Source organism: Ascidiella aspersa, chromosome 8, assembly GCF_963924565.1.
Source record: "Ascidiella aspersa chromosome 8, kaAscAspe10.2, whole genome shotgun sequence".
NCBI lineage: Eukaryota > Metazoa > Chordata > Ascidiacea > Phlebobranchia > Ascidiidae > Ascidiella > Ascidiella aspersa.
In genome coordinates, this window is record NC_139454.1 from 18,281,102 (window position 1) to 18,301,489 (window position 20,388).

At 46.8% G+C, this 20,388-nt stretch overlaps 9 protein-coding genes across 9 annotated transcripts; 7 read left to right on the forward strand and 2 right to left on the reverse strand.

Annotated features, from left to right (window-relative positions):
• Positions 1-243: 243 nt before the first annotated feature.
• Positions 244-981, forward strand: LOC146136682 (histone H5-like). Its single transcript, XM_083395054.1, has one exon. It carries the CDS (start codon positions 252-254, stop codon positions 852-854), a length of 603 nt encoding a protein of 200 aa, XP_083251180.1. The 5' UTR covers positions 244-251; the 3' UTR covers positions 855-981.
• A 5,908-nt stretch (positions 982-6,889) lies between these two features.
• LOC146136683 (histone H4) lies at positions 6,890-7,246 on the forward strand. The gene has a single exon (XM_083395323.1). It carries the CDS (start codon positions 6,910-6,912, stop codon positions 7,219-7,221), a length of 312 nt encoding a protein of 103 aa, XP_083251449.1. The 5' UTR covers positions 6,890-6,909; the 3' UTR covers positions 7,222-7,246.
• A 216-nt stretch (positions 7,247-7,462) lies between these two features.
• Positions 7,463-8,028, forward strand: LOC146136684 (histone H3). The gene has a single exon (XM_083395188.1). The coding sequence runs from the start codon at positions 7,593-7,595 to the stop codon at positions 8,001-8,003; it is 411 nt and encodes a 136-aa protein (XP_083251314.1). The 5' UTR covers positions 7,463-7,592; the 3' UTR covers positions 8,004-8,028.
• A 455-nt stretch (positions 8,029-8,483) lies between these two features.
• Positions 8,484-8,897, reverse strand: LOC146136685 (histone H2A). Its single transcript, XM_083396058.1, has one exon. The coding sequence runs from the start codon at positions 8,874-8,876 to the stop codon at positions 8,499-8,501; it is 378 nt and encodes a 125-aa protein (XP_083252184.1). The 5' UTR covers positions 8,877-8,897; the 3' UTR covers positions 8,484-8,498.
• A 230-nt stretch (positions 8,898-9,127) lies between these two features.
• LOC146136686 (histone H2B.1) lies at positions 9,128-9,720 on the forward strand. Its single transcript, XM_083396069.1, has one exon. It carries the CDS (start codon positions 9,152-9,154, stop codon positions 9,509-9,511), a length of 360 nt encoding a protein of 119 aa, XP_083252195.1. The 5' UTR covers positions 9,128-9,151; the 3' UTR covers positions 9,512-9,720.
• A 7,366-nt stretch (positions 9,721-17,086) lies between these two features.
• LOC146136687 (histone H5-like) lies at positions 17,087-17,945 on the forward strand. The gene has a single exon (XM_083395544.1). The coding sequence runs from the start codon at positions 17,095-17,097 to the stop codon at positions 17,695-17,697; it is 603 nt and encodes a 200-aa protein (XP_083251670.1). The 5' UTR covers positions 17,087-17,094; the 3' UTR covers positions 17,698-17,945.
• A 92-nt stretch (positions 17,946-18,037) lies between these two features.
• Positions 18,038-18,419, forward strand: LOC146136688 (histone H4). Its single transcript, XM_083395547.1, has one exon. It carries the CDS (start codon positions 18,067-18,069, stop codon positions 18,376-18,378), a length of 312 nt encoding a protein of 103 aa, XP_083251673.1. The 5' UTR covers positions 18,038-18,066; the 3' UTR covers positions 18,379-18,419.
• Positions 18,420-18,619: 200 nt separating this feature from the next.
• LOC146136689 (histone H3) lies at positions 18,620-19,290 on the forward strand. Its single transcript, XM_083395545.1, has one exon. It carries the CDS (start codon positions 18,750-18,752, stop codon positions 19,158-19,160), a length of 411 nt encoding a protein of 136 aa, XP_083251671.1. The 5' UTR covers positions 18,620-18,749; the 3' UTR covers positions 19,161-19,290.
• A 350-nt stretch (positions 19,291-19,640) lies between these two features.
• On the reverse strand, positions 19,641-20,033 carry LOC146136690 (histone H2A). Its single transcript, XM_083395546.1, has one exon. The coding sequence runs from the start codon at positions 20,031-20,033 to the stop codon at positions 19,656-19,658; it is 378 nt and encodes a 125-aa protein (XP_083251672.1). The 3' UTR covers positions 19,641-19,655.
• Positions 20,034-20,388: the final 355 nt, after the last annotated feature.

The window sequence follows — 20,388 nt, forward strand, 5'->3', positions numbered from 1 at the left end:
TGCTGCACCCAGTTTCCCCTGTTATTTTTCGCCATACTTTTCGCCGTCCGCTACCAAAATTACACACTGCTCGTTGTTCACATCCGAAACGAATATCAATAAATAACCAATAAGGGCAATGATGAGCCCAAACCAAAGGGGGGCCCTAGCAAATTGCTAGCCCCAAAAACCCTGAGGTCACTGAGCCCTCAAAAAAAAGAAAAAAAAAAAAAAAAAAAAAAAAAAAAAAAAAAAAAAAAGAAATCGTCAAAATGTCAGGAGGCGCAGGAGATAGCAGCAAGCCGAAAGCCAAGAAGGCATCGCCGACCCAGGCGACTCATCCCACCTACCAGGTGATGGTCACCGCCGCCATTACACAGCTTAAAGAAAGAAACGGCTCGTCCCGACAGAAGATTGTCAAGTACGTCAAGGACAACTACAAGGTCAGCGACAACTTCAACGTACCCTTAAAAACCTGCATCAGGCGCCTTATCAAAAGTGGGCAGCTCGTGCAGGTCAAGGGAACTGGTGCTTCGGGCTCTTTCAAGCTCGCCAAGACCGACAAGAAGCCGGTCAAAAAAGAGGCCAAAAAGAAGCCAGTTGCCGCCAAAAAGCCGGCAGCCAAGAAAGCCGTCGCGGCTAAAAAGCCAGCTTCCGCCTCGGCTAAGAAGACCACCGCCAAAAAGGCCGCCGCCGCCGCGAAAAAACCCGCCGCAAAGAAGTCGCCCAAAAAGCCGGCTGCCAAAAAAGCGCCGGCAAAGAAATCGACGACGGCCAAAAAGCCGTCGCCCAAAAAGGCGGTCAAGGCAAAGAAGCCAGCAGCAAAGAAGCAGGCCAAGAAGCCAGCTGCCAAAAAGGCTGCCACTAAAAAGTAAGCCCCCCCCAATGATGAGCCGCACGCCTCCCCAATACGGCCGTGGCAAACACAAAAAACGGCTCTTTTCAGAGCCACCTTTTACTCACAAAAGAGATATTTTGAAGCAAGCCGTCGACGCTTGCCTAGAGCATACCGTTAGATATAGGACTTGCGCTTTTGAGATAATTATCGCTACAAACAACAAACGAAAGAAATTTGCCTCCACTTAAGACGCGGGTCAATTTCAAAGCGTGCTTTTACGCTTGCCACCGGTATCCAATAGCGCCCGAACGAATTTTCCTGTTAGGTCTTCTTGTGTCAAGTGTTCAAGCAAAGAAGTTTCTGTTCAAGCCCTCTACAGTGACCGCTTGTAAAGCTGACTTGTTTTTCAACACTTCAACATTAGGACCGCTGGAACCTTTTTTGTGTATTTGCCAACAGCAAGTTGATTGACTCGAAGACTGAAGTCTGTATTTGACGTTGTGAAGCTTTTCTGCCGAATCAACAACCGCCGTGACTGAATCGCGGCAATCTGTTACTTGAGTATTTGTTTCTTTTCAACAATAATTGGCGTTTTGTCAGCCATCCTAGGTCCAGCTACAACTGCTACTTTACTTCCATCATGACCACCATTGAGCAAAACCAAGACATTAACGTCCAAGTTGATGAAATGGCCGACGTCAAAACTCAGTTTGCGCCGGCCCGCACTAGACCGGCCCTTTATGCTGTTTTGCAACAAATTCATTTCGACTTTAAAACAAAACTGGAAGGTCTTATTCAACACCCAAATGGTAGAGTCACCTTCTCGTGTGACACCAGGGAATCTGCCCTGCAACTAGCCCAAAGTCTCAAAATTGCTGGAGTCTGCCAGTACGCTGAAGCGTATGATCCAGACAAAACAAAGGTTAGATTGTCATATACTCCCACCCGTATGCGGGACAGCACTATTCAAAGGATTTTTAATTTGAAATTTGCTACATGCTACCGTGTTTATGCATGTCGTGACAGTTTTGGCTTTAGAAATGGTAAGCGCGAGCTTACAATAAAACAATCGGAATTACTGAAGAATCCAATTCCAAAAGAAATACAAATAGGGAAATTTAAGATAGCTGTGTTTTATGAAGGACAACCTGAGTCTTGTAACTATTGCAAAACGTTTGGACATAATATCAAAGACTGTGAAATCCTGTTAAAGAAGAAAGAAATAGCCAATTTTCAAGCCAACCGCCCTGCCATGCAGCACTCTCGAGCCTCGACAGCAGCCTGGTCAAGACCACCGGCCTTCACACTGGGAAATTTTCCACTAGCAAGTGGGAACATGCCATCAACCAGTAGCGTTTTCCTTCCAGGGAAAATGCCATCTAGCTCTAGCACCCCAAAAATTGTTAAAACTGGGTCACGAAACATCATTACAGTGGATAAAGAAAATGATTTGCTCCAAGGCGACCTAAACATTGATCAGAACAGCCTCATAATAGAACCACCTAACAACCAACCCACCCAACACGATCAGAGCTCAGTTAAAAATGACAATACAGAAAAGCAGAATGATCCAGAAGAATTAGAGGTTGTAGAAATGGAAAAGGATGAAGAAAAACATGAGGTGCATCATAAAGATAATGTAGAAAGCGAAGATAACGATCACAGCCATGAAGAGGTAGAAAAACAAGGTGAAAATATCAATAACGAAGACAATTGTGCAAACAACAATCACAGTGACAATATTAATCATGAGAATAACAGTGAGCACAGTGCAAACAATATGCACAGTGACAATGACAATACCAACAATGGAGACAACAGTGACAACAGTGATCACAGTGACAGCATCCCACCAAGCAAAAGCAATAATTCAAAAAACTCAAGCACCAAGAAGGATCCCCCGCTAACACCGGAACAAAACCTAGAGGTATTACTAAAAAGACACCGTTCTAGTTCTTCCGAAGAAACCCCACTAAAGAAAAACCCTAAGCAAGATGCCCCAATGTTAATATGCGGCACCTGCTACATTCCAGCAAACGGAGAAATTGCGGCCTGTGAGTGCACGCCAGCAATTCTTATCCCACTACTTGAGATTTTGCAGCGACACCCTGGCATCCGTCTGGACAACACTTTTTAATTCGTGAAAAATAGGTCTTTTTAAGCGTTATTTTGCACACTATTTCTGAAAATCCCAGTCAATGACTACTTACCTCAGTGTTGTCACACTGAACGTCGCCGGTCTACGTGACCGGCACAAACGTTCAGTCGTTTTTAACCTGTTAAAAAATACAAAATTCGATATTTTCATGTTACAGGAGACCCACTCTACCCCCCAGACTGAGTCAGTCTGGGCGCAAGAATGGGCCTCCGGCCATGCAATTTTTAACTCTGCCCCCCATGGAGGAAGCTACTCCAGAGGCGTTGCAATTCTCTTTAATTTTTACCACCCTTCCCCAAAAAACATATTTTCGGATTTAACCGGCCAAACGATTTCTTGTGACCTCCCTACCCTTACACACACCCTTCACTTAGTCAACATCTACGCCCCGTCTGGAAAACAGAAAGTAATACAAAATAGAAATTTCTTTAACAACCTGTACTCATACTTGTCCTCCCCGTACCCCATAATGCTAGGTGGCGACTTTAACTGTGTCCTACAGCCAGACTTGGATAAATTCCCCACCAAACAACATACCACACGTAATCACACCCTTGTAAACCTAACTCAAACGTTTGACCTGAAAGACAGCTACAGAATAACCAACCCTTTCACCAAAACCTATACCCGCAGATCCCACAATACACAATCCCGACTCGACAGATTTTACATCTCCCCAAAAATTAACCCCCAAAACCACATTTTCACTCCTGTACCCTTTTCCGACCATGACATGTTCACCATTTTACTTGATATCCCCCTCTCCCCTCCCAGAGGATATGGCCTCTGGAAGAACAACAATACCACGCTCACAAACTCCAAATTTAAATCCACTCTGGCACAAAAATACAAAAAATGGGAAACATTAAAACCCGATTACGACCCTCTTAATTTCTGGATTTTGGTAAAAGGAAAAATTGCCCTACTCCACAAAAGAATTTATAAGAGCATAAGCTGCAATAAAAACCAGGAACTAGCCCGCAAACATTCGGAACTTTCTAAATTAAGAGAACAAATGAATTCTCATAACTTCCCGCAATCCTTTGCCAATTTCCAGAAATTAAAAAAGGAACTCAACCAATATTACACGCAGAAATCAAGAGAAGACCTCCTAAAGGCAAAAGCCAACGACATCGAAACACGGAACTACTCGGACAAAACCTTATACAAACATGTTTTACAAAAAAGAAAGCAAACACACATAACAGAAATTCTAGACGAATATCATCTCCCTCATACAACCCCAACCGAACTTTGTAACTTAACCCACCAATATTACCAAGATTTGTATAGCCCCAGCCCTTCCCCACAAATTACATCTGACCCCTTTGACTTTAACCATTCGAGCATACCAGACAAACTAAATCACATCTTAACCCTCCCCATACAACAACACGAAGTAAAATCAATTTTAAAAACATTTCAAACCTGCAAAACCCCCGGGCCCGATGGACTCAGCATTGAGTTCTACACCCAATGCTGGGAACAGATCGGCCCTGATCTCACCAAAGCCCTAAATACGGCCTATTTTTCAAACCGTTTACCTCCCGAGTTCACAGCCGGTGCTCTGACCTTAATACCCAAAACTGACAACGCCAACAATCTAAACAACTACCGCCCCATATCATTGTTAAACACCGACCTAAAAATACTGGATAAAATTCTCAATTCCCGCATAAAACCCCACCTACATCATTTTATCTCCCCCAACCAACACGCCCAACCAGGAAAAACAACCGCATCGGCGGCAATTCTCCTGCGCGACCTGCACCAACACGCCACCCAACAACCTCCCCCGTCATACTTCATAGCATTAGACTTCAAGAAAGCATTCGACTCGATTAGCTACCCCTGGATCCTCCATACTCTAAACAAAAGAAATTTTCCCCACAGCTTTATAAACTACATAAATGCATGCCAGGACTCAGCAAATTCCAAAGTTTTAGTCAATGGTCACCCCACGGAAAACTTCGCAATCGGAAGAGGGGTGAGGCAGGGAGACCCCCTTAGCCTCACGCTTTTCCTGATCGCCCTGGACCCTCTCTTAAAAAACATTTCTGAAAACCCACAGATAACCCCATCCCCTTCCCCCGCCCGAATTTCACCGAAATTTATTGCTTACGCTGACGATATAACTCTAACTATTTCAAAGACAAGCTCCCTCCCACCTCTTTTTGACACGTTAAAACTTTTCGAACTAATATCCGGTCTGTCCCTAAACCCTAACAAAACTAAAGCCACCTTTACCCAAAATCCCCCACCACCCATTGAATCCCTTCCAATGATAACCTGGAACCCCCTCGGCATCTCCCCTTTAAACATTCCTATTGGCAACCCAAATCAAATTAAAAACCTTTGGCAAGAAGCATACGAAAAATTCAAGCACAAAATAACCCAACTCGCCCGCCCCTCTCTGACCCTGGATTTTAAAGCAGTAATAACCAAAACTCTCCTACTCCCAAACTTTTCTTACCTGGCCAACGTCTACCCAATCCCCAACACCCTTCGACAAAAAATAAATAATCAGATAACACGTTTTATTGCAGGCCCCCGTGCACCCATGCTCCCTATTGAAACACTCGCGGCCGCGCGCTTAAATGGAGGTTACGCGGTTGCCAACATTCCCCTCTACACAGATCTATACTTAACCAGACAGATAGGAGAGTACATCACACACCGCTTGACAGATACCCCATCGAACATACAACTTCAAATAATCGAATACAACATTGGCATACAACTCTCAAACATGTATAATTTGCGACTTAGGAACACCTTACCTCACACACCCTTCCCATCCCCACATTATAAAAGAATCCTGGAAAGATTACGAAAATACACCCCAACAGAAACAGAAATATCGTGTCCAAAAATCCGCCCTTTATACTTACGTCTCACCACCCCACACCGATACAGTCACCCACGCCCTAATGACAACCCCCCAAACTGGAACTTAGTACATCACAAAATGCTCCCATCATACCTGCGCAGCTTTAACTTCAAACTAGCCCACAACATTCTCCCGGTAAAATCCACACATATACCCAATAACCCAGCCTTGGACCCAAACTGTTATCTTTGCCATTCTAGGTACGAGACCAATATTCATTTATTTCACGACTGCCAGCAGATCGAACCCCTTAAAACCCACGTGAAGCATTTATATACCCAGATAACAGGAGACGCAACAACCTTTTTCGACCAATCCCCTCATATTACCTTTGTCACCCCACCCCAAACCCCACTACCCAACAACGACTTAATCACCATCCTCAACACAGTTTTACACCACACAATTTGGAAAATACGAATCAAAAAAGCAATAGATCAAACCCCGGCCCCATTCCCCACCCGAGCCTTAATCACCTTCTTCAACAGGTCAATAAAAATTCGCCATAAAATTGAAAACGCACGAGAAAACCCACAACATATATTAATGTACCAAAAAATAGTAAAACTTATATAATATAACCTACCACATTCCCTTTCCCACCCCTTTTCCTCCCACCAAGACCAGCCGTGGTTTCGGACCCATTTCGCAGCTAGGTGCCCCTGCTGCCCATACGTGTTTGACTGTATAAGTGCGCCCAAATTCTGTCATATTGTTTTATTTGTATTCGCCTGCGATACGCACCTGTGTTTTTTGTACGCCAACGTTCGTTTATTTTTCGTTTCGTTCGCAAAATACAATACAATAAAAGAATAAAAGGGCAATGATGCTCCCCTACCCCGGGAGGTGTCATATTGGCACCACAAAACCCCCGAGGGTCCTGAGCCCTCAAAAAAAAAAAAAAAAAAAAAAAAAAAAAAAAAAAAAAAAAAAAAAAAAAAAAAAAACGTGGTGACGTCAAATGCGAGAGTACACAGCGTATAAAAGGCGGTGCTAAGAGAGAGATTTCACAGTTCGAATTTTTAACTCGACAAAGCTAGAAACATGTCAGGACGCGGCAAAGGAGGAAAAGGATTGGGAAAGGGAGGCGCCAAAAGGCACAGAAAGGTGTTGCGTGATAACATCCAGGGAATCACCAAGCCCGCAATCAGGCGTCTGGCCCGTCGTGGTGGTGTCAAGCGTATCTCCGGTCTCATTTACGAGGAGACTCGAGGCGTTCTCAAGGTTTTCCTCGAGAATGTGATCCGTGACGCCGTCACCTACACCGAGCACGCCAAACGAAAGACCGTCACTGCCCTCGACGTCGTTTACGCCCTCAAGCGTCAGGGACGTACCCTCTACGGATTCGGAGGATAAAATGTCCGAAACCTAAAAAACATCACCGGCCCTTTTCAGGGCCACCCAAAAATGCTAAAAGAGATATTTTGTTAAATGCTAAAGCTATGTGTGTGTGTGTGTGTGTCTTGCTGCCCCAGTCGTTTAGTCCAGTACGGTTAGAAGGCATTTTGGCGAAAAAGAACGAGGCTCGAAAGGCCTGATAAGTCTCATGTCACATTATGCCGAAAGGCGCAAATCTCTCGGCCGGCGAGAAGAACGATTATTGGACGAGAGAATGTTTTTTTTCCCTCGTCCAATCAGCTAACGTACTTTCGGGTATATAAGGTCGGTCGAAAGCGTTGCAAATCATTTCTAACGATATCTAGTCGATCGAAAAATTGTCAAGAGAAATGGCACGTACAAAGCAAACCGCCCGTAAGTCGACCGGAGGCAAAGCGCCTCGCAAGCAGCTGGCCACCAAGGCCGCTCGCAAGAGCGCACCGGCCACCGGAGGAGTCAAGAAGCCCCATCGTTACCGACCCGGAACAGTCGCTCTCCGTGAGATCCGTCGTTACCAGAAGTCCACTGAGCTTCTCATCCGCAAGCTGCCCTTCCAGCGTTTGGTGCGCGAGATCGCCCAAGATTTCAAGACCGACCTGCGATTCCAGAGCAGCGCTGTCATGGCTCTGCAAGAGGCTAGCGAAGCCTACTTGGTAGGACTCTTCGAGGACACCAACTTGTGCGCCATCCACGCCAAGCGTGTCACCATCATGCCCAAGGACATCCAGCTCGCCCGCCGAATCCGTGGCGAACGTGCTTAAGTCCGTGCAAACGCCGAACATCAACAACACAACGGCTCTTTTCAGAGCCACCTATTGTTTTGAAAAGAGATTTTAAACTCCGGTAAAGCGTTCGACTGCTAAGCGTAAGCCACCGACCCGACTCGCAACGGGTGGTATCACGCGGACGCGTAGGGGGATCTACTAGGCCGTCTGGTCCGAAATGATGCCAGAGTGGCAGATTGGGGTTGCCTTTTGGCTTTTGGCGTTAACGGCCCTCGAAATACTTTATGCCCTGGCAAGTAAGCCAGCATCTCGGTTTGACACATGCGTCCTTTTAGCGAGTTTTTCGTTCGTCGCTCGAAGGTTTGTTATTTGCCAAGTAAAATCCTGCTCACTAACGAACTAGGGGGGTACATTTCAAGGTAGAGGCAGGTACTATAACTAGCAGTAAGTTTAAGCAAGCCAAATGGTTCTCTTTCAAACTGTAGGGTGGCTCTGAAAAGAGCCGTTTTTTGGTGTGAAGCAGTTGTTGCTTTAAACTTTCTTTGAGGTCTTCTTGGGAAGAAGCACGGCCTGGATATTGGGCAGCACACCTCCCTGAGCGATGGTTACACCGCCGAGCAGCTTGTTGAGCTCCTCGTCGTTGCGAATGGCCAACTGCAAGTGACGGGGGATGATTCTGGTCTTCTTGTTGTCACGGGCTGCGTTGCCAGCCAACTCGAGCACTTCGGCGCTCAGGTACTCGAGCACGGCTGCCAGGTACACGGGGGCACCGGCACCAACACGCTCCGAGTAGTTGCCGTTGCGCATCAGTCTGTGCACACGACCGACTGGGAACTGCAGGCCAGCTCTCGAGGAACGGCTCTTCGGCTTTGCCTTTGCTTTACCACCACCTTTACCACGTCCAGACATTTTTTGCGATTGTATTTGTTTCTCGAGTGAAATCGAAAGAATGAAGGCGGGCGGTTTGAAACGCCTTTTATAATCCCCACGCCTGTCGAAAAACCGCCCGACGGTTGAAAAGCGCGCGCAGTAACACCCAATCGTTTTTTCCGCGCACTCTCGCACTGCTCCATTGGCGAAAGCGTCGAGCCGTCATTTGCATCTCTTCCGATCTATAAGCGACGAGAGTGGAAAAACACGCCACACTCTTCGTCGTCGAAAGCACTGAAGAACCTCCTGTCAAAATGGCTGCAAGCAAAGGCACCAAAAAGGCTGTCAAGAAGCACAACACCAGCGATAACAAAAAGAAGCGCCGACACAAGCGCAAGGAATCTTTCAGCATCTACATTTACAAGGTGCTGAAGCAGGTCCACCCTGACACCGGCATATCGAGCAAGGCGATGAGCATCATGAACTCGTTCGTGAACGACATCTTCGAGCGTATTGCCAGCGAGAGCTCGCGCCTTGCCCACTACAACAAGCGCTCAACAATCAGCAGTCGGGAAATCCAGACCGCTGTTCGTCTGCTTTTGCCTGGCGAGTTGGCCAAGCACGCCGTTTCCGAGGGCACCAAGGCCGTCACCAAATACACCAGCTCCAAGTAAATTTCGGTTTGCTTGTCAGCTGAACCAAAAAACGGCTCTTTTCAGAGCCACCCATAACTTTGAAAGAGACAAACCCGATCGCTTTGCAAAAGGCTGCATTTTGTGTGTTTTGCTAATCGTATTGTTGCTCTTTTCATTCCCACATTAGTCAACGAGCGATTGATTTACTGTAAGTTCGAAATAGGTGGAATCGAGCCCAAACTGAGAAAAGTTGGGCCCGAAAGCTTTCAAGTGCTAAACTATTTTCTAACTAAAATTATATTTCAAAAAAAACAAAACAAAAAAACAATGACGTTCTGGCACTTGTTGAGAAATGTAGGTAGGGTAGGGTAGGATGGAGAGGCTAGCAGAAACAACGGGTCGGACCGGCGAAGGAGGCAGGCGGTCGGTCGGTGGAAAACGAAAAGAAACAGTTGGTGTTGTGCGGCCCCGAGACAGCCTTAGCTAGGCGGGCAGCACGTTACGTTAGTCAATTAGGAAAAAACAGAAAAGCTGATTTTGCAATTTGCCAACAGGCAGGCAGGCAAACACATTATTGAGAATGAGTTTTGTTTCTTTTCGGTGGTTCAGTTTCGGCAGTCTCAGTTAAGGGCTTGTTGCCTGGCTCGAACAGCAGCAAAAACTGTTCTAAAGGCGGTCCCTTGGCTGACTGCCTGTGCTTAGGCGACAAATCGCAGGGCTTTAATTTTTCGTGTACACGGTCTCGGTGTGACCCAGCCTCGAAAGCAATATCACCGGGTAGTCTTGGGAGGCCCAAATCGATCGCGCGTTGGCGTTTTGGCAACTGAACACCTCGAAAAGGGCAGTCGTTCAGCTAAAGCCGAACGTTTCGAGCGTTGCTGACGACGGTGTGTCCTACTCAGCGACTTGATAGTCGACGGGTGCGCGCTACAGGACCTCAGGCGCTGGTAGACAAAATTTGAAGCGCCACCTCGGTCGGGCAGCCAGGCAAGCGAGCCTCTTGCTAAAATCAAAAGCACACCAAAGTGCAAGCAGTCGGCAGCAAACCTTTTCGGCATTTCACCGATTTCGCTTTGGTACGCAAACCACGTACAAATGGCCAGCGTGTGCTGTGTCGTCATAAATCCTTTATTGTTTCTTCGTTGTCGAAGAGAAGTTGATTGAATTAGCAAGCAAATTGCCATTTAGAAGGGATTGTCTATCCCTGGGATTGTCTATCCCTGCGCTTAAGCTTTGCTTGACAACCAGACAACTGAACATATTTATACTGTCAGACAGTCGCAAATTACATCTGCGACTTATTTTGCTGCTACCAAGTCGGGTAGTGGAAAGTTAGTTCTGCGTAAAGACGCAACTTGGATTACTCTCGCCATCTGCAACCAACTTGGAATTGGATTAGCGCGGCTGCGCCATCAACCCTGCAACCAGGTGTGAACTTTCTTATTTCCTGAGTAACATTGCTATATAAACTGCCCTACCGGCCAACTGACAAGCCGCCATTTTGTCAAACCTGGCACTTCGGGAAATTTTTTGAAATTCTGCGGGAAATTTAGATTCCGTACCTCGCCGAAATGGCCCCTACCACGAGTTGTCCTTTAACGGAAGCTGAACTCAAAAGCCTGATTAATTTCGATCGTTCTACAGAGGTAGAAGCTCAGTTTACCCCAGCCCACTCTCGCCCCGCCATTTATGACCTTCTGGCTCACCTTCGCTTTAAGTTTACCAACCTAGAGGGGCTGACACAACTTCCTAATGGTCGAGTGCAATTCGTTTGCACGACCAAAGAAAAAGCTGTAGAGCTAGCTAACCTCCTAAGACCCCATGCACGCTATGCAGAAACATTTAATCCAGATACGATAAAAGTCCGTCTCAGCTACGTGCCAATAAGACTCTCTGACAAGGCCTTAGCCCGGATATTCTCCGCAAAATTCGCGACGTGCCTCCGATCAAGAGAGATGCGCGACTCCTATGGTTATAAGAACGGCAAACGTGAACTAACAGTGGTCAATTCTGAAATTATGCAAAGCCCCCTTCCGAAAGAGGCATGGATAGGTCCATTCAAAATAGGAATCCACTACGATGGTCAACCCCCATTTTGCAAATACTGCAAAGCACAGGACCACGAGGTGGAGCATTGCACAAAATTAAAAGAGAAAAAGAAGCAAATTAAAGAAAAAGAAATACTAGATAAAAAAATAGCATCAAACATCCATCCTAACCATAACCAATTCAATCAGGACCCAATATTTAGTGCCATATTAGAAAACATGGACATCTTCCCCAACCTGGCAGGACCCACAACCTCCAATATTTTCCTTGCGGGAACTAGACCCGAAAACCATACCAAAACTACCAGTACCCCCCAACCCGGAACCATCCCCCCACCTGCCCACACGATTGTCCAATCCCAACCAGCAGTGACCGACAAAGTTGAACCTCACCACGATGACAACATCAATCGCATCGTCCCGATTCACATGAATATCCCCTCAGACTTAGAGTCGGACGAACACGAAGATGAAGACGACCTTGAAGAAGCCGACAACCACAACGAGAATGGAAATAAATGCGAGTCGAAAGACTTGCAGGAATTTCGAAAAGAAAAGCAACCAGAAGACCGCCCACCACCTCCCCCCAAACCCACACCTTCTTACGCATACCCCGGACTCCCAAAACCATCCATTGTTGACCCTGCAAAAAGAGATAGATCGGGTGACTCAACTCCCGACCGTAAACCCAAAAACCCCAAAACCCAAAACACCATCTATGAATGCCCCCAATGTTTTACGTCCTTTATTGATGACATACAAAATTGTGACTGCGTCATACCCACACTCCCAGATTCCACAATATAACCCCCTCCCCCCCCCGCCCATCCTTGTCGTTGATATATCCTTATTTATTGTTTGTGTAACTTAAATTTAGTAACTGTAGCCTATAACTGTTGTTTTATTGTAATCATGCAACTACCGTAAAATGTAGAATGCCCGCATACCTAAAAGTCATAACGCTAAACGTCGCGGGCATACACAACCCCCGTCGACGTTTAGCCATTTTCGAACTCCTAAAGTCCACTCGAGCAGATATAATCCTGCTTCAAGAGACCCACTCCACCCCACAGGACGAGGCCACCTGGGCCCACGAGTGGACCCCCGGCCCCGCCCTTTTTAACTCCGCCCCCTCCGGAGGCTCTGCCTCTAAGGGAGTAGCCATCTTGTTTAACTCCCCCACCTTCACCCCAACAAACGTCTTCTCTGACTTAACCGGCAGAACCTTATCATGTGACATCACCAACTTGGACCCAACTATCCACATAACTAACATATACGCCCCATCCGGCAATAGAACCGCAAACACCAAATTCTTTGAAAATCTATACCCATACCTCACCTCCCCAAACCCGATAGTTTTTGCAGGAGACTTCAATTCTGTTTTACAACCCCACTTGGACATTTACCCCCCAAAATCAGCCCGCCATATAAACAAATCTCTAGCCACACTCATCGCCACAATACAATTAATTGACCCCTATAGAACTGCAAACCCTGACACCCAAATTTTTACAAGAAGACAAACGAACACACAATCACGCATAGATCGATTCTACATCTCGTCAGATATCATAGCCACCAACTATTCAGTTACCCCTTTTTCCCTCTCCGATCATGACCAGGTCCTAATAACCATTAATATACCCATACGCCCCCCAACAGGCCACGGCCTTTGGAGAAATAACATCCAAACTCTGAAACACCAAGATTTCAAAACCAAACTTCAAGTTAAACTCCACTGGCTAACGACATTAAAACACGACTTTGACCCGCTCAGTTTCTGGACCCTAATAAAGGAAAGAGCTGCTACCCTCCATAAAATAGTACATAAAGAGAACAACATAACTAACTCCCGGGAAATAACCCAGAAACATTTGGACTTAGCCAAATTAAGGGAGGAAATGAATCCCAATAACTACCAGCAAACCCTTGTTAAGTTCCAGAATCTCAAGCGTGAATTAAACAAACATTATATATCAAAAGCACGATACGATCTGTTAAAAGCAAAAGCAAACTTAATAGAAAACAAAAACCTCTCTACCAAAACCCTCTACAAACTAGTGCTACCTAAAAAACATTCCAGTCACATTAAAGAACTACTAGACGAAAATTCATTACCGTATGACACCCCCGTTGAACTATGCAACATCGCGAAAAAATTCTACGGAGAACTTTATGCACCATCACCCCCCACATACCACCACCTAAACCACTTTACCGATAACCATATACCCATTCCAGACCAGTTAAACACGGCACTAACCCAACCCATTACCCTTATAGAAATCCGACAAGCAATTAAAGCCTTTCCATCTGGTAAGACCCCCGGGCCCGATGGGCTAACTATCGAGTTCTACAACGAGTGCTGGGATTTAATCGGACCCAAGGCTGCCACTCTAAATTTCCATTTTTCCCTACCACACATGCCAGTTTTACCCTACGTTTTCCCTACGCTTTTGCGGGTAAATCTAGGGGCCCTACAACAACTCCATTGACGTAAGTGGGCTAAAAAACAAAATAGGGAGAGGAAATTTGCCCGGCAACCAGCTTCCGTACTTAAAATTTTTTTAAGTTATTTTATTTAATTTTCCATTTTAGAAGAATGAGTCAGTCCCCAAAGTTTGAAATTTAAAGTTCAGTAAACGGCTAGTATAGTGCCTTCTTTCTGTAGGCCTAATATTTTCACACCAAGTTCTATAATTTAATGTTATTTGGTAAATAACTCCATTGCACGTGTCTAAACCCCATAATTTTATTTTTTACGAAAATACCCTACTTCCCCCTACAAAGTACGCTTTTCCCCGTAGGTATTCCCTACCCCCTACTTTAGGCGAAAATACCCTACCGTAGGGTAATATCCCTACGAGTGGCAGCCTTGATCGGACCCCACCTCCTCCCCGCCCTCAACCATGCATACTTCTCCCCCTCTCTCCCTCCTACTTTCGTAGAAGGCGCAATAATACTAATCCCCAAAACCACAGATGCCAACACCCTCTCGAACTTCCGCCCCATCTCACTTTTAAATACAGACCTTAAAATTCTTAACAAAATTCTCAACACCCGCATCAAACCCCATCTAAAACATTTTATTTCCCCCAACCAGCATGCCCAAACCAACAAAAATACCTCCACCGCCTCCAACCTCCTCCGCGACCTATATCATTTCTCATCCCAGAGCGACACCCACTCCTTCTTCATATCGCTCGACTTCAAAAAAGCCTTTGACTCCATAACCCATACCTGGCTCTCCCACTCCCTTATTTCCCGTAATTTCCCCCCGTGTTTTGTAAACTACCTGACCGCTACCCAAACCTCGGCTTCATCCCAAATTCTAATTAACGGTCACCCCTCCCAACCCGTGGCGATCAGGAGAGGAGTGAGACAAGGCGACCCGCTAAGTCTCACCCTCTTCCTGATCGCCCTCGACCCTCTCCTCCAAAGTATCCAAAACAACCCCTCCATTGCCCCCTCCCCTGCTCCCATCCGAAACCCCCCTAAATTTATAGCATATGCAGACGACGTCACCCTCACCCTTGCGCACCACCAATCCCTGCCTGCCTTATTTGACACCTTATCTAAATTTCACGACACCTCTGGCCTCTCCCTCAATCCCCTTAAAACCAAAGCCACTTACAACCGCTCCCTCCCCCCGCCCTTTCTAAATATCCCCACCATAAATTGGAACCCCCTAGCCATATTTCCCCTCAACATACCAATTGGCGACCCCACCCAAATTACCCAAGCATGGAACACAGCATACACCGAATTTGTAAACAAGACCTCACTAATCAAACACCCCTTTCTCACTTTTGACACTAAATCTATTCTATCCAAAACCCTGCTTCTCCCTCACTTCTCCCAACTAGCCCACGTCTACTCCCCCCCGGACCGCATCAAAAACAAAATAAACAAGAAAATGTGCCAATTCATCACCGGTCCCCGCAACCCCACCATCCCATTGGACAAGCTCGCGGCCAGCCGCCCACACGGAGGCTACTCCATTGCCAACATTCCCCTCTATTCGGACCTTTTTCTTATAAGACAAGTAGGCGCATACTTGCGACACCGCTTAGCTGACACCCCATCCGACACACAAACCCAAATAATCGAACACCAGCTAGGTATTCCATTGGCCCGAAAATACGAGCTCCGTTTCAAAAATACACTCCCCCATACCATTTTCCCTTCCCCACACTATAAGCAAATCTGGAACATCATTTTAAAATATAACCCGACCCTAACCGAAATAATATCCCCCAAAATAAAACCCTTATATCTCCGACTTACAACCCCACATCAGTACCTCCACCCCACCAACCAAAACCGAAATCCCCCCAACTGGCCACTCATACACCATCCCATGCTTCCCTCCTACCTTAAAACATTCAACTACAAACTGGCATCAAATGCAATCCCTGTCAAATGCCACACAGTCCCAAATATTCCGTCACTCCAACCAAACTGCCTCCTTTGCCACACACGCTATGAGTCGGATGTCCATCTTTTTCATGAATGCCCACAAATACAACCCCTCCTAAATCATGTCAGATACATACACACCGCCTTCACATCCCACCAAACAGATTTCTTCAATCACCACTCCCACATCACATTCACCACACCCCTTCAAACCCCCTTCCCAAACAACAACCTAATAACCCTTCTCAACACTGTCTTACACCATACTATATGGAAAACCAGAATTAAAAAAGCCATATTAGAAACCCCTGACCCAAACCCCACTCCGCCGCAAAAACTGATAACATCCTTCAATCAATCAATACGTATGAAATATAGAATCGAACAAGCAAAAACTACTCCAACATATATTGATCTATTCGAAAAGTTAATCACTTTACTATAAACCAAGCTAGATCACTCTCACCCCACACCCTCCACCCTAGTTCCCGCCCGACTCCCTTTCTGTCCATTATTGTTTTCATTTCTTAACTTCTAATCTACCAATACAGAGAAACCAACGATTTCAGAGAGGTAAAAGTAACCATCGCCGCCATTTTGTTTTTAGAGACGCCATTTTGTTTTTCCGACGGCCATTTTGTTTTGTGATTAAGGCCCTTTTTAACTGAAATTGACAATTTCAAAGTGTGTCCCTACCCTCTGCAACCACAAAAGCATATCCTCGAAAGAGGGGAGCGAGAAATAAACCCAGAAATATCTTTTTTCCTACTCGTTGTTGTTTTTCCTTTTCCTTTCGTGCCAACATGCATACTCCCCTTGTAGGAGGAGTAAAGGCCTCTTATTTGTTTTTATTTTAGTTTTGTCACTGCTTAACGGTTTACACATCCCCTGCAGTCATGACACCAGCGTGCTGCACCCAGTTTCCCCTGTTATTTTTCGCCATACTTTTCGCCGTCCGCTACCAAAATTACACACTGCTCGTTGTTCACATCCGAAACGAATATCAATAAATAACCAATAAGGGCAATGATGAGCCCAAACCAAAGGGGGGCCCTAGCAAATTGCTAGCCCCAAAAACCCTGAGGTCACTGAGCCCTCTAAAAAAAAAAAAAAAAAAAAAAAAAAAAAAAAAAAAAAAAAGAAATCGTCAAAATGTCAGGAGGCGCAGGAGATAGCAGCAAGCCGAAAGCCAAGAAGGCATCGCCGACCCAGGCGACTCATCCCACCTACCAGGTGATGGTCACCGCCGCCATTACACAGCTTAAAGAAAGAAACGGCTCGTCCCGACAGAAGATTGTCAAGTACGTCAAGGACAACTACAAGGTCAGCGACAACTTCAACGTACCCTTAAAAACCTGCATCAGGCGCCTTATCAAAAGTGGGCAGCTCGTGCAGGTCAAGGGAACTGGTGCTTCGGGCTCTTTCAAGCTCGCCAAGACCGACAAGAAGCCGGTCAAAAAAGAGGCCAAAAAGAAGCCAGTTGCCGCCAAAAAGCCGGCAGCCAAGAAAGCCGTCGCGGCTAAAAAGCCAGCTTCCGCCTCGGCTAAGAAGACCACCGCCAAAAAGGCCGCCGCCGCCGCGAAAAAACCCGCCGCAAAGAAGTCGCCCAAAAAGCCGGCTGCCAAAAAAGCGCCGGCAAAGAAATCGACGACGGCCAAAAAGCCGTCGCCCAAAAAGGCGGTCAAGGCAAAGAAGCCAGCAGCAAAGAAGCAGGCCAAGAAGCCAGCTGCCAAAAAGGCTGCCACTAAAAAGTAAGCCCCCCCCAATGATGAGCCGCACGCCTCCCCAATACGGCCGTGGCAAACACAAAAAACGGCTCTTTTCAGAGCCACCTTTTACTCACAAAAGAGATATTTTGAAGCAAGCCGTCGACGCTTGCCTAGAGCATACCGTTAGATATAGGACTTGCGCTTTTGAGATAATTATCGCTACAAACAACAAACGAAAGAAATTTGCCTCCACTTAAGACGCGGGTCAATTTCAAAGCGTGCTTTTACGCTTGCCACCGGTATCCAATAGCGCCCGAACGTGGTGACGTCAAACGCGAGAGTACACAGCGTATAAAAGGCGGTGCTAAGAGAGAGATTTCACAGTTCGAATTTTTAACTCGACAAAGCTAGAAACATGTCAGGACGCGGCAAAGGAGGAAAAGGATTGGGAAAGGGAGGCGCCAAAAGGCACAGAAAGGTGTTGCGTGATAACATCCAGGGAATCACCAAGCCCGCAATCAGGCGTCTGGCCCGTCGTGGTGGTGTCAAGCGTATCTCCGGTCTCATTTACGAGGAGACTCGAGGCGTTCTCAAGGTTTTCCTCGAGAATGTGATCCGTGACGCCGTCACCTACACCGAGCACGCCAAACGAAAGACCGTCACTGCCCTCGACGTCGTTTACGCCCTCAAGCGTCAGGGACGTACCCTCTACGGATTCGGAGGATAAAATGTCCGAAACCTAAAAAACATCACCGGCCCTTTTCAGGGCCACCCAAAAATGCTAAAAGAGATATTTTGTTAAATGCTAAAGCTATGTGTGTGTGTGTGTGTGTCTTGCTGCCCCAGTCGTTTAGTCCAGTACGGTTAGAAGGCATTTTGGCGAAAAAGAACGAGGCTCGAAAGGCCTGATAAGTCTCATGTCACATTATGCCGAAAGGCGCAAATCTCTCGGCCGGCGAGAAGAACGATTATTGGACGAGAGAATGTTTTTTTTCCCTCGTCCAATCAGCTAACGTACTTTCGGGTATATAAGGTCGGTCGAAAGCGTTGCAAATCATTTCTAACGATATCTAGTCGATCGAAAAATTGTCAAGAGAAATGGCACGTACAAAGCAAACCGCCCGTAAGTCGACCGGAGGCAAAGCGCCTCGCAAGCAGCTGGCCACCAAGGCCGCTCGCAAGAGCGCACCGGCCACCGGAGGAGTCAAGAAGCCCCATCGTTACCGACCCGGAACAGTCGCTCTCCGTGAGATCCGTCGTTACCAGAAGTCCACTGAGCTTCTCATCCGCAAGCTGCCCTTCCAGCGTTTGGTGCGCGAGATCGCCCAAGATTTCAAGACCGACCTGCGATTCCAGAGCAGCGCTGTCATGGCTCTGCAAGAGGCTAGCGAAGCCTACTTGGTAGGACTCTTCGAGGACACCAACTTGTGCGCCATCCACGCCAAGCGTGTCACCATCATGCCCAAGGACATCCAGCTCGCCCGCCGAATCCGTGGCGAACGTGCTTAAGTCCGTGCAAACGCCGAACATCAACAACACAACGGCTCTTTTCAGAGCCACCTATTGTTTTGAAAAGAGATTTTAAACTCCGGTAAAGCGTTCGACTGCTAAGCGTAAGCCACCGACCCGACTCGCAACGGGTGGTATCACGCGGACGCGTAGGGGGATCTACTAGGCCGTCTGGTCCGAAATGATGCCAGAGTGGCAGATTGGGGTTGCCTTTTGGCTTTTGGCGTTAACGGCCCTCGAAATACTTTATGCCCTGGCAAGTAAGCCAGCATCTCGGTTTGACACATGCGTCCTTTTAGCGAGTTTTTCGGTCGTCGCTCGAAGGTTTGTTATTTGCCAAGTAAAATCCTGCTCACTAACGAACTAGGGGGGTACATTTCAAGGTAGAGGCAGGTACTATAACTAGCAGTAAGTTTAAGCAAGCCAAATGGTTCTCTTTCAAACTGTAGGGTGGCTCTGAAAAGAGCCGTTTTTTGGTGTGAAGCAGTTGTTGCTTTAAACTTTCTTTGAGGTCTTCTTGGGAAGAAGCACGGCCTGGATATTGGGCAGCACACCTCCCTGAGCGATGGTTACACCGCCGAGCAGCTTGTTGAGCTCCTCGTCGTTGCGAATGGCCAACTGCAAGTGACGGGGGATGATTCTGGTCTTCTTGTTGTCACGGGCTGCGTTGCCAGCCAACTCGAGCACTTCGGCGCTCAGGTACTCGAGCACGGCTGCCAGGTACACGGGGGCACCGGCACCAACACGCTCCGAGTAGTTGCCGTTGCGCATCAGTCTGTGCACACGACCGACTGGGAACTGCAGGCCAGCTCTCGAGGAACGGCTCTTCGGCTTTGCCTTTGCTTTACCACCACCTTTACCACGTCCAGACATTTTTTGCGATTATGTTTGTTTATTCGCGTCACTAGGGGAAGCGAATAAAGGAGGAAAAGGACGAGAAAAACGGGCGAGGCGTACATTACACAACACGGAAAAAATAATAAAAAAAAGGAAAAGAAAGGTAATGGGTAATAACAATGAAAAGCGTTGGACAGAATGGGCGGCGGGGGTTAATAAATATTCGGAGGAAACAGTGCTAGGTCTCAACAGGGTATGTAGTGTGACGAGGTTACTAGGGAAAGGACAAGAAAAAGGCGCGACATGACAATATATTGACCACTAGGAGAGCTAGGGGGCGTTGTGGTGGAAGACCAATAGATAGACAAAATTAACGAAGGCTTGCGTGGCG

Bases quoted from the DNA above. Each gene is read 5' to 3' on its own strand.
- LOC146136682 (XM_083395054.1), top strand. From the start codon at position 252: ATGTCAGGAGGCGCAGGAGATAGCAGCAAGCCGAAAGCCAAGAAGGCA.
- LOC146136683 (XM_083395323.1), top strand. From the start codon at position 6,910: ATGTCAGGACGCGGCAAAGGAGGAAAAGGATTGGGAAAGGGAGGCGCC.
- LOC146136684 (XM_083395188.1), top strand. From the start codon at position 7,593: ATGGCACGTACAAAGCAAACCGCCCGTAAGTCGACCGGAGGCAAAGCG.
- LOC146136685 (XM_083396058.1), bottom strand. From the start codon at position 8,876: ATGTCTGGACGTGGTAAAGGTGGTGGTAAAGCAAAGGCAAAGCCGAAG.
- LOC146136686 (XM_083396069.1), top strand. From the start codon at position 9,152: ATGGCTGCAAGCAAAGGCACCAAAAAGGCTGTCAAGAAGCACAACACC.
- LOC146136687 (XM_083395544.1), top strand. From the start codon at position 17,095: ATGTCAGGAGGCGCAGGAGATAGCAGCAAGCCGAAAGCCAAGAAGGCA.
- LOC146136688 (XM_083395547.1), top strand. From the start codon at position 18,067: ATGTCAGGACGCGGCAAAGGAGGAAAAGGATTGGGAAAGGGAGGCGCC.
- LOC146136689 (XM_083395545.1), top strand. From the start codon at position 18,750: ATGGCACGTACAAAGCAAACCGCCCGTAAGTCGACCGGAGGCAAAGCG.
- LOC146136690 (XM_083395546.1), bottom strand. From the start codon at position 20,033: ATGTCTGGACGTGGTAAAGGTGGTGGTAAAGCAAAGGCAAAGCCGAAG.